Below are 15,973 nucleotides of genomic sequence, written 5' to 3' on the forward strand. Positions count from 1 at the left end.
GTGTGTGTGTGTGTGTGTGTGTGTGTGTGTGTGTCGAGTGTGTGTGTGTGTGTGTGTGTGTCCAGTGTGTGTGTGTGTATGTGTGTGTGTGTATGTTTTTGTCTAGTGTGTGTGTGTGTGTGTGTGTGTGTTTGTGTGTCCAGAATGTGTTTGTGTGTGTTTGTTCAGTGTGTGTGTTGAGAGTGTGTGTGTCTATTTTGTGTCCAGTGTGTGTGTGTGTGTGTGTGTGTGTGTGTGTGTGTGTTTGTGTGTCCGGTGTGTGTTGAGTGTGTGTGTCCATTTTGTGTCCAGTTTGTGTGTGTTCAGTGTGTGTGTGTTGAGTGTGTGTGTGTTCAGTGTGTGTGTGTGTGTGTGTGTGTTCAGTGTGTGTGTGTGTTCAGTGTGTGTTCAGTGTGTGTTCAGTGTGTGTGTGTGTGTGTGTGTGTGTGTGTGTGTGTCCAGTGTGTGTGTGTGTGTGTTTGTGTGTGTGTGTGTGTGTGTGTTTGTGTGTGTGTCCAGTGTGTGTGTGTGTGTGTCCAGTGTGTGTGTGTGTGTGTCCAGTGTGTGTGTGTGTGTGTGTCCAGTGTGTGTGTGTGTGTGTGTGTGTGTGTGTGTGTGTGTCCAGTGTGTGTGTGTGTGTGTGTGTGTGTGTGTGTGTGTGTGTGTGTGTGTGTGTGTGTGTGTGTGTGTGTGTCCAGTTATTATTTCAGGGACACTGAGGATTCATAATGAACCCTAAACCCTGGATAGAGGGGCTCAGTGAATGTGGAGGTGAATGTGATCAGGTGGGTCAGTGTGTCAGAGGAGGCTCTATAGAAGGACAGAGTGCCGGCTGGCCAGTCCAGATACACTCCTAGTCTGTGGGAGCTGGAGGGGCGGACGTCTATGGTAGTGGGATTCTTATTATACCAGGCAATGTAACTTTTGTCAGAGCAGAACAGACTCCAGGACTTGTCATTGTATCCAAGACAACAGTCATCACCCCTTCCTCTCCTGCTGATTCCTTTATATGTCACTCCTATACCAGCCTCTCCCCCACTCCACTCTACCTCCCAGTAACAGCGCCCAGTCAGACCCTCTCTACACAGCACCTGACAGTAGTCGGTGAATCTGTCTGGATGGTCAGGATATGGTTGGTCTTGGTCTGTACAGGTCACCTTTCTGTTCCCTTCAGACAGAGAGAGGTCTGTGTTTGCTGTGTTTGGGTCCAGTGTGAGCTGACAGGAATCTGGGAGAAGAGCAGAGACCAATGAGGGGAGTCAGAACAATAAGTCAAGTCAGATACTGTATCTACCCTGTCTTTGATCAGAGCACAGCAGAGATCAAACCAGAGAAATATGAGGAGTCAGATAGATACAGTCTTTGATTAGATCTACTATTGCTATATATTTCTAGAGGGATTGTTAGGAGTGGCAGTAAAAAGAGACTGTTAGTTACTTCACAATAAAGAGACTCACATTGTAACAACTGTTCTCTGGTCTTGGGCTCTGGAGGCAGAACAACCTCCACTATATTCACTACAGACACACAAACACATTGACAGAGAGAGGGAATGTTATCATCATACCATATTCCACATGTATATGACTAGTAGGGAACTTTCAATGGTCTAAAGTTGATGTTGTTATTGTTTTCAACACACCTGTAGTGGAGATCTTGGTCCATTCTCCTTTAAGGAAGTCTTCTAGTTTCTCTCTCAGTTCAGACACAGTCTTACTCACATCTCCAAAGTACTGAAGAGGACGGACAACGATGCTGGGTAAGTCTGAAGATACACTGATACTGGAGAGAGACTGATAACTCTGGAGAGAGAGAGACAGAGAGAGAGAGAGACAGAGACAGAGACAGAGAGACAGAGACAGAGAGAGACAGAGAGAGACAGAGAGAGAGAGAGACAGAGAGAGAGAGAGAGAGAGACAGAGAGACACAGAGAGAGAGAGACAGAGGAACAGAGAGAGAGAGACAGAGGAACAGAGAGAGAGACACCGAGAGAGGGGGACACAGAGACCCAGAGAGAGGGGGACACAGAGAGAGGGACACCGAGAGAGACAGAGAGAGGGACACAGAGAGAGGGACACAGAGAGAGGGACAGAGAGAGAGGGACAGAGAGAGAGAGAGAGACACAGAGGGCCAGAGAGAGAGAGGGACAGAGAGACCCAGAGAGAGACACAGAGAGAGGGGGGGACACAGACAGAGAGAGGGTGGGGGACACAGACAGAGGGACAGGGGGTCACAAAGAGAGAGGGACACAGAGAGAGAGGGACACAGAGAGAGAGGGACACAGAGAGAGAGGGACACAGAGAGACAGAGAGGGACACAGAGAGAGAGAGGGACACAGAGAGAGAGGGAGACAGAGAGAGGGGGGGACACAGACAGAGGGACAGAGAGAGAGGGAGAGGGATTGAGGGACAGAGAGAGAGAGAGGGAGAGAGAGAGAGGGGGGGACACAGACAGAGGGACAGAGAGGACAACATAATGATTGAGATGAATAGTTTCACATGAAGTTAATTTCATTTCACATGTAACAAGACAGTTTAGTTACCTGGAGGAAATGGATGTGATCCTCTGTGTGTGAGAGCTGCTCCAGCTCAGTGCTTCTCTTCCTCAGCTCAGCTATCTCCTGCTTCAGTTGCTCCAGGACTCCTTCAGCTTCACTCACTTGAGCCTTCTCTTGGGCTCTGATCAGCTCCTTCACCTCAGAGCTCCTTCTCTCAATGGAGCGGATCAGCTCAGTAAAGATCTGATCACTGGCCTCCCCTGCTGCCTGTGCAGAGCGCTGTTAAGAGAGAGAGAGAGAGAGAGGGAGAGAGGGAGAGAGAGCGAGAGCGAGAGCGAGAGAGAGAGCGAGAGAGAGAGCGAGAGAGAGAGCGAGAGAGAGAGTGAGAGAGAGGGACAGAGAGAGAGAGAGACAGAGAGAGAGAGAGGGACAGAGAGAGAGAGGGGGACAGAGCGAGAGAGAGAGAGAGAGGGACAGAGAGAGAGAGAGAGAGAGAGGGACAGAGAGAGAGAGGGACAGAGAGAGAGACAGAGAGAGAGAGAGACAGAGAGAGAGACAGAGAGAGAGAGAGAGGGGGACATAGAGAGAGAGGGACAGAGAGAGAGGGACAGAGAGAGAGAGGGACAGAGAGAGAGACAGAGAGAGAGAGGGGGACATAGAGAGAGAGGGACAGAGAGAGAGGGACAGAGAGAGAGAGGGACAGAGAGAGAGAGGGGGACAGAGAGAGAGAGGGGGACAGAGAGAGAGAGAGAGAGAGAGAGAGAGAGAGAGGAGAGAGAGAGAGAGAGAGGGGAACAGAGAGAGAGAGGGGACAGAGAGAGAGAGGGACAGAGAGAGAGACAGAGAGAGAGGGACAGAGAGAGAGAGAGAGAGAGAGAGGGACAGAGAGAGAGTGAGAGAGAGAGGGACAGAGAGAGAGAGGGACAGAGAGAGAGACAGAGAGAGAGAGAGAGACAGAGAGAGAGATATCAGAGAGAGAGAGAGGGGGGACATAGAGAGAGAGGGGACAGAGAGAGGGACAGAGAGAGAGAAGAGAGAGAGAGGGACAGAGAGAGAGAGGGGGACAGAGAGAGAGACAGAGAGAGAGGGACAGAGAGAGAGAGAGAGAGAGAGAGGGACGGACAGAGAGAGAGAGGGGACAGAGAGAGAGGGACAGAGAGAGAGAGGGACAGAGAGAGAGAGGGACAGAGAGAGAGAGGGACAGAGAGAGAGACAGAGAGAGAGGGACAGAGAGAGAGAGGGACAGAGAGAGAGAGGGACAGAGAGAGAGAGGGACAGAGAGAGAGACAGAGAGAGAGGGACAGAGAGAGAGAGAGAGAGAGAGAGGGACGGACAGAGAGAGAGCAGGGACAGAGAGAGGAGACAGAGAGAGGAGGACAGAGAGAGAGAGGGACAGAAAGAGGGACAAGACGAGCGAGAGAGAGGCCAGAGACAGAGAGAGAGGGACAGACAGAGAGAGAGAGAGAGAGAGAGAGAGGGACAGAGAAGAGAGGGACAGAGAAGAGAGGGACAGAGAAGAGAGGGACAGAGAAGAGAGGGACAGAGGAGAGAGGGACAGAGAAGAGAGGGACAGAGAAGAGAGGGACAGAGAAGAGAGGGACAGAGGAGAGAGGGACAGAGAAGAGAGAGAGAGGGACAGAGAGAGAGAGAGAGGGACAGAGAGAGAGAGAGAGAGAGAGGGACAGAGAGAGAGAGACAGAGAGAGAGAGAGAGAGACAGAGAGAAAGAGAGGGACAGAGAGAGAGAGAGAGGGACAGAGAGAGAGAGAGAGAAAGAGGGACAGAGAGAGAGAGAGGGACAGAGAGAGAGGAGAGAGAGAGAGTGGGACAGAGAGAGGACAGAGAGAGTGAAAGAGGGACAAGAGAGTGAAAGAGGGACAGAGAGGAGAGAGGGAGCAGAGGCGGACATAGAGAGAGGGACAGAGAGAGAGAGAGGGGGGACAGAGAGAGAGAGAGAGAGAGAGAGAGAAAGAGGGACAGAGAGAGAGAAAGAGAGAGAGAGTGGGACAGAGAGAGGGACAGAGAGAGTGAAAGAGGACAGAGAGAGTGAAAGAGGGACAGAGAGAGAGAGGGACGAGAGGGACAGAGAGAGAGAGGGACAGAGAGAGAGAGAGAGGGACAGGGAGAGAGACAGAGAAGAGAGGAGAGAGGGACAGAGACGGAGAGACAGGGAGGAAAGAGACAGAGAGAGAGAGAGGGACAGAGAGAGACAGAGACACAGAGAGAGAGGGACAGAGAGAGAGAGGGACAGAGGGACAGAGAGAGAGAGGGACAGAGAGAGAGGACAGAGGGACAGAGAGAAAGAGGGACAGAGGGACAGAGGGACAGAGGGACAGAGAGAGACAGAGACAGAGAGAGAGAGAGGGACAGAGAGAGAGACAGAGAGAGAGATGGGGACAGAGAGAGAGAGAGAGAAGGGGGACAGCAGGAGGATAGAGCGGAGAGGGTAGGACAGAGAGAGAGAGAGAGAGGGCTGGGGGACCGAGGAGAGAGAGAGGAGAAGAGGGGGACAGAGAGGATGGAGGGGACAGAGAGAGAGAGAGAGGGAGCAAGAGAGAGATGAGAGAGGGACAGAGAGAGAGAGAGAGGGGACAAGAGAGAGAGAGAGGGTCAGAGAGAGAGAGAGTGACAGAGAGAGAGAGAGGGACAGAGGAGAGGAGAGAGGGACCAGAGAGAGAGAGAGAGGGACGAGATGAGGAGAGAGAGGGGACAGAAGAGAGAGACGAGAGGGGACAGAGCGAGAGGGCACAGAGAGAGAGGAGAGAGGGACAGAGAGAGAGAGAGAGGGGACAGAGAGAGAAGAGAGGGACAGAGAGAGAGAGAGGGACAGAGAGAGAGGGACAGAGAGAGAGGGACAGAGAGAGAGAGGGACAGAGAGAGAGAGGGACAGAGAGAGAGGGACAGAGAGAGAGAGGGAGACAGAGAGAGAGAGAGAGACAGAGAGAGAGAGAGACAGAGAGAGAGACAGAGAGAGAGAGAGGGACAGAAAAAGAGACGGACAGAGAGAGAGAGAGACAGAGAGAGAGAGAGGGACAGAGAGAGAGAGAGAGAGAGAGGGACAGAGAGATAGCAGTTAGTTAATAGTATCTCTTCTTGCAAATTCATCTTCTGCACATCTATCATTCCAGTGTTTAATTGCTAAATTGTAATTATTTCGCCACCACGGCCTATTTATTAACTTACCTCCTTTATCTTACCTCAATTTCACAACTGTATATAGACTTTTCTATTGTGTTATTGACTGTACGTTTGTTTATTCCATGTGTAACTCTGTGTTGTTGTTTGTGTCACACTGCTTTGCTTTATCTTGGCCAGGTCACAGTTGTAAATGAGAACTTGTTCTCAACTAGCCTACCTGGTTAAATAAAGGACTTGTTCTCAACTAGCCTACCTGGTTAAATAAAGGACTTGTTCTCAACTAGCCTACCTGGTTAAATAAAGGACTTGTTCTCAACTAGCCTACCTGGTTAAATAAAGGTTTCATTAAAAAGTCTGGCAATAACTTAACTTTTCATTATTTAGACAGACTCCTCTAAATAATAAATATAATAAAATAAAAACAGTTAAATGCTAAGTACTATACATAGGTTTTATTTAAAAAAAATAACAATAGAACCTATTTAGTACTATAATGGTATTTACTAACATAATATTATTACTATAATAGTTTCTAAAGGGGTTCTAGGCTACCCTACCCTAGAATTAGGGTTCAGGATAAAACAGGTTATACGTAGGGTTAGAGTTTCTGTACAGCACTTTGTGACATCTGCTGATGTAAAAAGGCCTTTATAAATACATTTGATTGATTGTTAGGTTCAGGGTATTTAAAGAGATAAACTGTATGGGTTTATATCTCTCTTGCTCCCCCCTGTGGTCTTCTGTGGGAACTACATACCTCATTCACCACACTTGATAGGCTCATAATCTGAGGTAGCAACTGAGTCAGAGCTACAAATCAATGATCTCCACCAATCCATTAGGTTTACAACTCAGTGAACCTGCGCAGCATTCTCTCTATTTGATGTCTACGAACCAACAGATTTCAACGATTATCATATTACCCAGCAGCCATTTAGAAACAAATAAAAAATGTTATTTCTTTTTTTTCTATCTTCTGACTGTTTAAATCGATAACATTTTGAAAAAGAGAACAGGGACATGCGATTTGTTGAGAATTTACACCTTTTTATATATAAAAAATATATATATACAGTTAACCATGACCAGAACATGTTTAACGTTTGAAGGCTTTGCGCCAACCATACCTGTAGGGCACTACAATCTATAACCAGGTGAACAGTGAGCTTCCTCACCAAGTAGCTGTATCCTAGTTAACCTTTTATGGCTAGGGGGCAGTATTTTCACGGCTGGATAAAAAACGTACCCGTTTTAATCTGATTATTACTCCTGCCCAGAAACTAGAATATGCATATAATTATTGGCTTTGGATAGAAAATACTCCAAAGTTTCTGAAACTGTTTGAATGGTGTCTGTGAGAATAACAGAACTCATTTGGCAGGCCAAAACCTGAGAAGATTCTGTACAGGAAGTGACATGTCTGACCATTTCTTGCCCTTCTTTGTCATCTCTATCCATTACAAAGGATCTCTGCTGTTACGTGACACTTCCTACGGCTCCAATGGGCTCTCAGAGCCCGGGAAAAAGTTGAATGACGTAATTCAAAGCCCTGGCTGAAACACACGAGCGCTTTTGCTAAGTGGTCTATCAGAGGACAAAGGGCTTAGGCTCGTGCACTGGCCGCCCCCGTCTTTCTGTTTTTCCCTCTATTTACCGAAACGCAGATTCCCGGTCGGAATATTATCGCTTTTTTACGAGAAAAATGGCAGAAAAATGGATCAAAAAAATATATACAGTTAAATATGACCAGAACATGTTTAAAGTTTGAAGGCTTTGCACAAACCTACCAGGTTAGTTAATAATAAGTTACCTGAGGTAAACCTACAAGGTTAGTTAATAATAAGTTACCTGAGGTAAACCTACAAGGATAGTTAATAATAAGTTACCTGAGGTAAACCTACAAGGATAGTTAATAATAAGTTACCTGAGGTAAACCTACAAGGATAGTTAATAATAAGTTACCTGAGGTAAACCTACAAGGATAGTTAATAATAAGTTACCTGAGGTAAACCTACAAGGATAGTTAATAATAAGTTACCTGAGGTAAACCTACAAGGATAGTTAATAATAAGTTACCTGAGGTAAACCTATGAACACTAAGAAGCCAACCTTACTGAAGCATATATCCCTCGTTGGCCCATCCCTCTGTGCTGTCACAGATCTACTATTCACAGGGATCCTCTCAGGATCCCTCAGCCTTGACCCATCCTCCTCTACTTTCTTCACTGCCTCAGCAGTGACAACCTGTTCCCAACAGTGGGGTCAGTGGGATTGGATAGGGGCCCCTCTACCTCTCTCTCTCTCTCTCTCTGACTGGAGGAGACAGGTGAAATGGTGTGTCTCCTCTGGTCAACAATACTCACCTTGAGAGACTCCACAGCCTGTTGGAGCTCCTTCAGCTCCTTCTCTCTCTCTCTCTCTCTCTCTGACTGGAGGAGACAGGTGAAATGGTGTGTCTCCTCTGGTCAACAATACTCACCTTGAAAGACTCCACAGCCTGTTGGAGCTCCTTCAGCTCCTTCTCTCTCTCCTGGAATCTCTGCTGGACCTTCTGCTGACTCATCCCCAGCTGCCTCTGTGGAGAATCACTCTTCAATGAGCTATCAAGCTTTATTAGTCCAGTAGATCAATAGTATAGTAATGTGACATAGGGCCCATAGAGAGGAAGGTCTAAATAAATGGATGGTCCATTTACTAAATGATATTTATTTGTTGCTATGTGAATGATTATAGTTTTTATGGTAGGACTACATGCATCAACAGGTTGAGACTGAACTTTGGACTCATAAAAGGCCATTCAGAATGATAATAGTGTTTGACATTATAAAATGGTGATACATCTGGAGAATCTGGGTTAACATATCAATATACTCAAGGTTTGTGTTCATATTTGTTCTGCTGAGGATTAATTTCATTTCAATGATCTCATATTCAAACAGCCTTAGTTCCTACTGTATCTTTAATTATTTGTTTATCAGACAGTCACCAACAAGTTGTTCTGGTCTTACCTGTTTCTCAGTCCTCTCTGCTGCAGCTGACACTGTATCATGGCCTTTATGTTCATCCATCACACACTGATAACAGATACACTGCTGATCGGTACGACAGTAAACCTCCAGCAGTTTGTCATGATGAGAGCAGATCTTCTCCTGTAGTTGTGTGGTGGCTTTGACCAGCTTGTGCTTCTTGAAAGCAGGAGATTCGTAGTGAGGTTGGAGGTGAGTCTCACAGTAAGAGGCCAGACATGCCAGACAGGACATGAGGGATTTCTGCTTTCTGGTCCCAGTGCAGACATCACACGCCACATCTCCAGGTCCAGCATAGCACAGAGCAGGAGGGGGAGCAGCCTGGAGTCCTGTCTTCCTCAGTTTCTCCACTAGCTCAGCCAATAGGTTATTTTTCCTCAGATTAGGCCTCGGACTGAAGGTCTGTCTGCACTGAGGACAGCTATAGACCCCTTTCAGAACATCCTGATCCCAGCAGCCCTCAATACAGCTCCTACAGTAACTGTGTCCACAGGGGATGGCGACTGGTTCCTTCAGTAGATCCAGACAGACAGAACAACAGAACTGGTCCTGGTCCAGCAGAACTCCCTGTTGAGCCATTTGGACGGTTGTTCACTCTCACACAGACAGACGACACAGAGACTCAGATCAGTTTTGTTTCCTCAGAAGAGAGTTTGTGAAGGGGGATGGACTTCCTGGTTCTGCCAGAGGGGTGGGGTTAGAGGGAGGGAGGGAGGGAGGGGTTAGAGGAATGCAGGAAGAGAGAGAGGAACTGCAAGCAACATCAAGAGGGAGACAAATAGTTTTGTTCTAATGTTAGAGCCCTTAACATATAAATAGTGTTAACCCAGTATCAGTATCAATAGGGTTAACCCAGTATCAGTATCAATAGGGTTAACCGAGTATCAGTATCAATAGTGTTAACCCAGTATCAGTATCAATAGTGTTAACCCAGTATCAGTATCAATAGTGTTAACCCAGTATCAGTATCAATAGTGTTAACCCAGTATCAGTATCAATAGTGTTAACCCAGTATCAGTATCAATAGTGTTAACCCAGTATCAGTATCAATAGTGTTAACCCAGTATCAGTATCAATAGTGTTAACCCAGTATCAGTATCAATAGGGTTAACCCAGTATCAGTATTAATAGGGTTAACCCAGTATCAGTATCAATAGGGTTAACCCAGTATCAGTATCAATAGTGTTAACCCAGTATCAATAGTGTTAACCCAGAATCAATAGTGTTAACCCAGTATCAATAGTGTTAACCCAGTATCAGTATCAATAGTGTTAACCCAGTATCAGTATCAATAGGGTTAACCCAGTATCAGTATCAATAGGGTTAACCCAGTATCAGTATCAATAGGGTTAACCCAGTATCAGTATCAATAGGGTTAACCCAGTATCAGTATTAATAGTGTTAACCCAGTATCAGTATCAATAGGGTTAACCCAGTATCAGTATCAATAGTGTTAACCCAGTATCAGTATCAATAGGGTTAACCCAGTATCAGTATTAATAGTGTTAACCCAGTATCAGTATTAATAGTGTTAACCCAGTATCAGTATTAATAGGGTTAACCCAGTATCAGTATCAATAGTGTTAACCCAGTATCAGTATCAATAGGGTTAACCCAGTATCAGTATCAATAGTGTTAACCCAGTATCAGTATTAATAGGGTTAACCCAGTATCAGTATTAATAGTGTTAACCCAGTATCAGTATTAATAGGGTTAACCCAGTATCAGTATTAATAGGGTTAACCCAGTATCAGTATCAATAGTGTTAACCCAGTATCAGTATCAATAGTGTTAACCCAGTATCAGTATCAATAGTGTTAACCCAGTATCAGTATCAATAGGGTTAACCCAGTATCAGTATCAATAGGGTTAACCCAGTATCAGTATTAATAGGGTTAACCCAGTATCAGTATAAATAGTGTTAATCCAGTATCAGTATAGTGTTAACCCAGTATCAGTATCAATAGTGTTAACCCAGTATCAGTATCAATAGGGTTAACCCAGTATCAGTATCAATAGTGTTAACCCAGTATCAGTATCAATAGTGTTAACCCAGTATCAGTATTAATAGGGTTAACCCAGTATCAGTATCAATAGTGTTAACCCAGTATCAGTATCAATAGTGTTAACCCAGTATCAGTATCAATAGGGTTAACCCAGTATCAGTATTAATAGGGTTAACCCAGTATCAGTATCAATAGTGTTAACCCAGTATCAGTATAAATAGGGTTAACCCAGTATCAGTATCAATAGTGTTAACCCAGTATCAGTATAAATAGGGTTAACCCAGTATCAGTATAAATAGTGTTAACCCAGTATCAGTATTAATAGGGTTAACCCAGTATCAGTATCAATAGGGTTAACCCAGTATCAGTATAAATAGTGTTAACCCAGTATCAGTATAAATAGGGTTAACCCAGTACCAGTATCAGTATAAACAGGGTTAACCCAGTATCATTATAAATAGTGTTAACCCAGTATCAGTATTAATAGTGTTAACCCAGTATCATTATCAATAGGGTTAACCCAGTATCAGTATTAATAGGGTTAACCCAGTATCATTATCAATAGGGTTAACCCAGTATCAGTATTAATAGTGTTAACCCAGTATCAGTATAAATAGGGTTAACCCAGTATCAGTATCAATAGTGTTAACCCAGTATCAGTATAAATAGTGTTAACCCAGTATCAGTATCAACAGGGTTAACCCAGTATCAGTATCAATAGTGTTAACCCAGTATCAGTATCAATAGTGTTAACCCAGTATCAGTATCAATAGTGTTAACCCAGTATCAGTATCAATAGGGTTAACCCAGTATCAGTAGTGTTAACCCAGTATCAGTATTAATAGGGTTAACCCAGTATCAGTAGTGTTAACCCAGTATCAGTATTAATAGGGTTAACCCAGTATCAGTAGTGTTAACCCAGTATCAGTATTAATAGGGTTAACCCAGTATCAGTATCAATAGGGTTAACCCAGTATCAGTATCAATAGGGTTAACCCAGTATCAGTATCAATAGTGTTAACCCAGTATCAGTATCAATAGTGTTAACCCAGTATCAGTATCAATAGGGTTAACCCAGTATCAGTATCAATAGTGTTAACCCAGTATCAGTATCAATAGTGTTAACCCAGTATCATTATAAATAGTGTTAACCCAGTATCAGTATCAATAGTGTTAACCCAGTATCAGTATTAATAGTGTTAACCCAGTATCAGTATTAATAGGGTTAACCCAGTATCAGTATCAATAGGGTTAACCCAGTATCAGTATTAATAGGGTTAACCCAGTATCAGTATCAATAGGGTTAACCCAGTATCAGTGCTAATTAGTCCCGGGCTTCGACTACTCAGACCCCTCACACATCCGGTCCATTCCTCGTAGACAACATACCACTTCTGACACCAATGTAGCAAACAGCTGGGCAGGGAAGCGAACCCAGGTCGCACCTGAACTATAATATATGAATATTGATATATTGAATTTGACTTCACCCCATCCAGTCAGCTCCATTTTGTCTGATTAAACTGTCATTCACTATACTAACATTACACCAACCTGTCTCAGTAGTAGTAGACTGTTAGGAGGGTTTTACTGTCATTCACTATACTAACATTACACCAACCTGTCTCAGTAGTAGTAGACTGTCAGGAGTGTTTTACTGTCATTCACTATACTAACATTACACCAACCTGTCTCAGTAGTAGTAGACTGTTAGGAGTGTTTTACTGTCATTCACTATACTAACATTACATCAACCTGTCTCAGTAGTAGTAGACTGTTAGGAGGGTTTAACTGTCATTCACTATACTAACATTACACCAACCTGTCTCAGTAGTAGTAGACTGTTAGGAGGGTTTTACTGTCATTCACTATACTAACATTACACCAACCTGTCTCAGTAGTAGTAGACTGTTAGGAGGGTTTTACTGTCATTCACTATACTAACATTACACCAACCTGTCTCAGTAGTAGTAGACTGTTAGGAGGGTTTAACTGTCATTCACTATACTAACATTACACCAACCTGTCTCAGTAGTAGTAGACTGTTAGGAGTGTTTTACTGTCCTTCACTATACTAACATTACACCAACCTGTCTCAGTAGTAGTAGACTGTTAGGAGTGTTTTACTGTCATTCACTATACTAACATTACACCAACCTGTCTCAGTAGTAGTAGACTGTTAGGAGGGTTTTACTGTCCTTCACTACACTAACATTACACCAACCTGTCTCAGCAGTAGTAGACTGTTAGGAGTGTTTTACTGTCATTCACTATACTAACATTACACCAACCTGTCTCAGTAGTAGTAGACTGTTAGGAGGGTTTTACTGTCATTCACTATACTAACATTACACCAACCTGTCTCAGTAGTAGTAGACTGTTAGGAGGGTTTTACTGTCATTCACTATACTAACATTACACCAACCTGTCTCAGTAGTAGTAGACTGTTAGGAGGGTTTTACTGTCATTCACTATACTAACATTACACCAACCTGTCTCAGTAGTAGTAGACTGTTAGGAGGGTTTTACTGTCATTCACTATACTAACATTACACCAACCTGTCTCAGTAGTAGTAGACTGTTAGGAGTGTTTTACTGTCCTTCACTATACTAACATTACACCAACCTGTCTCAGTAGTAGTAGACTGTCAGGAGTGTTTTACTGTCATTCACTATACTAACATTACACCAACCTGTCTCAGTAGTAGTAGACTGTTAGGAGTGTTCTACTGTCATTCACTATACTAACATTACACCAACCTGTCTCAGTAGTAGTAGACTGTTAGGAGGGTTTTACTGCCATTCACTATACTAACATTACACCAACCTGTCTCAGTAGTAGTAGACTGTTAGGAGGGTTTTACTGTCATTCACTATACTAACATTACACCAACCTGTCTCAGTAGTAGTAGACTGTTAGGAGGGTTTTACTGTCATTCACTATACTAACATTACACCAACCTGTCTCAGTAGTAGTAGACTGTTAGGAGTGTTTTACTGTCATTCACTATACTAACATTACACCAACCTGTCTCAGTAGTAGTAGACTGTTAGGAGGGTTTTACTGTCATTCACTATACTAACATTACACCAACCTGTCTCAGTAGTAGTAGACTGTTAGGAGTGTTTTACTGTCCTTCACTATACTAACATTACACCAACCTGTCTCAGTAGTAGTAGACTGTTAGGAGTGTTTTACTGTCCTTCACTATACTAACATTACACCAACCTGTCTCAGTAGTAGTAGACTGTTAGGAGGGTTTTACTGTCCTTCACTATACTAACATTACACCAACCTGTCTCAGTAGTAGTAGACTGTTAGGAGGGTTTTACTGTCATTCACTATACTAACATTACACCAACCTGTCTCAGTAGTAGTAGACTGTTAGGAGGGTTTTACTGTCATTCACTATACTAACATTACACCAACCTGTCTCAGTAGTAGTAGACTGTTAGGAGGGTTTTACTGTCATTCACTATACTAACATTACACCAACCTGTCTCAGTAGTAGTAGACTGTTAGGAGGGTTTTACTGTCATTCACTATACTAACATTACACCAACCTGTCTCAGTAGTAGTAGACTGTTAGGAGGGTTTTACTGTCATTCACTATACTAACATTACACCAACCTGTCTCAGTAGTAGTAGACTGTTAGGAGGGTTTTACTGTCATTCACTATACTAACATTACACCATACATTTAATTTATCTACACACTTTACAATAATCCCTGACAGGATTGTCACCTTGTAGCCTGAATTCACAACCAGAACATGTCAAGTCATTGAGATATTTTCTGTTCTGCTGAGAGAGCAGCTTCCTGATGACTAGAACTCTGTATATTCTGATGGATGAGGCCTGAGCTGGAATGTGAAGCTAACTGAAGCTGGCTAACTTTAGAAAACCAGTATATCAAGCCTGTATCATAGTATACCCCTCAAGCTACAATCTAGTTTCAGCATCAGTCATCAAAAGCTGAGTCATAGGCTACAACCTGGGTTGTATTCATTAGTTTACACCGCAGCCAACAGTTTTAAATGTTGCATAAGCTGTTTACTCCATACACTGTACAACGTGGACCGAATCATTTCTGTTGCCAAACGTTTTGCTACGGTCGGCATTAATGAATACACACAACCTGTTTTGAGGAAGTGTAAGTTGTTAGGCTTTCCACAATATTCATTTGTCTCTCTTTCACACAACTGAGTGAAAAGCATAAACAGTAGATTGGAAAGAGAAAATCGTTTGTTTGTTGCTTGTTGTGTCTTAAATCTGTTTTGAGAAGACAAGTCTGTAGACCTATGATACAGTACACACTTAGGATAAAGAGTTCCAAACGAGTCCTCTGGCTGTCCCCATTGGAGAACGCTTTTGGGTTCCAGGTAGAACCCTTCTGGCTTCCATGTAGAACCCTCTGTGGAAAGGGTTCTTCATGGAACCCAAAAGGGTTCTACCTAGTACCAAAAATATGTTCTACAAAGGGTTCTCCTATGGTGACAGCCAAAGAAACCTTTTAGATTGTAGATAGTGTAGGAGCGATCACCCTGGGGCACACAGATGGGCACAGAACGAATTCACCCCACGCATCTAATTTATATCAAAAACATTTTAAGGAGAGTAGGTCTATTATAACACTGTCCACCAAAAATATCATAAACTATATGAATACACATAACAATATCATCAACTATATTAATACACACAACAATATCATCAACTATATGAATACACATAACAATATCATCAACTATATGAATACACATAACAATATCATCAACTATATGAATACACATAACAATATCATCAACTATATTAATACACATAACAATATCATCAACTATATGAATACACACAACAATATCATCAACTATATGAATACACATAACAATATCATCAACTATATTAATACACATAACAATATCATCAACTATATAATATACAATAATCGTCTTACCTTTTATCTCTCAATAGAAACTGTCTGAATGATCATTCGGTCGTCGAAAGTTACTTTCGTTTGCTCTGCTCATTTACATATCAGGTTCTACCTGTTCTCTCTCCGAGTCCCTCTCTCTTTACAGCTCTTACAATGTGCCTTGGCAAACATTCTACAACTGTCTGGAACTCTATTGGAGGGATGTGACACCATTCTTAGCAGCTCCTCTCTCCCCAGGGGTAGCAGCTCCTCTCTCCCCAGGGGTAGCAGCTCCTCTCTCTCCCCAGGGGAAGCAGCTCCTCTCTCTCCCCAGGGGTAGCAGCTCCTCTCTCCCCAGGGGTAGCAGATCCTCTCTCTCCCCAGGGGAAGCAGCTCCTCTCTCTCCCCAGGGGTA

General features: G+C 43.5%; 1 protein-coding gene across 1 annotated transcript; it reads right to left on the reverse strand.

Annotated features, from left to right (window-relative positions):
• Positions 1 to 680: 680 nt before the first annotated feature.
• On the reverse strand, positions 681 to 15,621 carry LOC115149584 (tripartite motif-containing protein 16). Its single transcript, XM_029692538.1, has 7 exons — positions 15,601 to 15,621; positions 8,622 to 9,319; positions 8,093 to 8,188; positions 2,522 to 2,755; positions 1,622 to 1,781; positions 1,437 to 1,496; positions 681 to 1,207 (listed from the first exon to the last, which is right to left on the reverse strand). The coding sequence occupies exons 2-7, from the start codon at positions 9,216 to 9,218 to the stop codon at positions 681 to 683; spliced, it is 1,674 nt and encodes a 557-aa protein (XP_029548398.1). The 5' UTR covers positions 9,219 to 9,319; positions 15,601 to 15,621.
• Positions 15,622 to 15,973: the final 352 nt, after the last annotated feature.

The sequence above is a fragment of the Salmo trutta genome, chromosome 15 (assembly GCF_901001165.1).
Source record: "Salmo trutta chromosome 15, fSalTru1.1, whole genome shotgun sequence".
Taxonomy (NCBI): domain Eukaryota; kingdom Metazoa; phylum Chordata; class Actinopteri; order Salmoniformes; family Salmonidae; genus Salmo; species Salmo trutta.

Excerpts from the sequence above, each read along its gene's own strand:
- LOC115149584 (XM_029692538.1), bottom strand. The coding sequence starts at position 9,218 with ATGGCTCAACAGGGAGTTCTGCTGGACCAGGACCAGTTCTGTTGTTCT. Across the intron at positions 8,189-8,621 it reads CAGAGAGGACTGAGAAACAG|AGGCAGCTGGGGATGAGTCA; the intron begins GTAAGACCAGAA and ends GATTCTCCACAG. Across the intron at positions 1,782-2,521 it reads ATCACATCCATTTCCTCCAG|AGTTATCAGTCTCTCTCCAG; the intron begins GTAACTAAACTG and ends CTCTCTCTCCAG.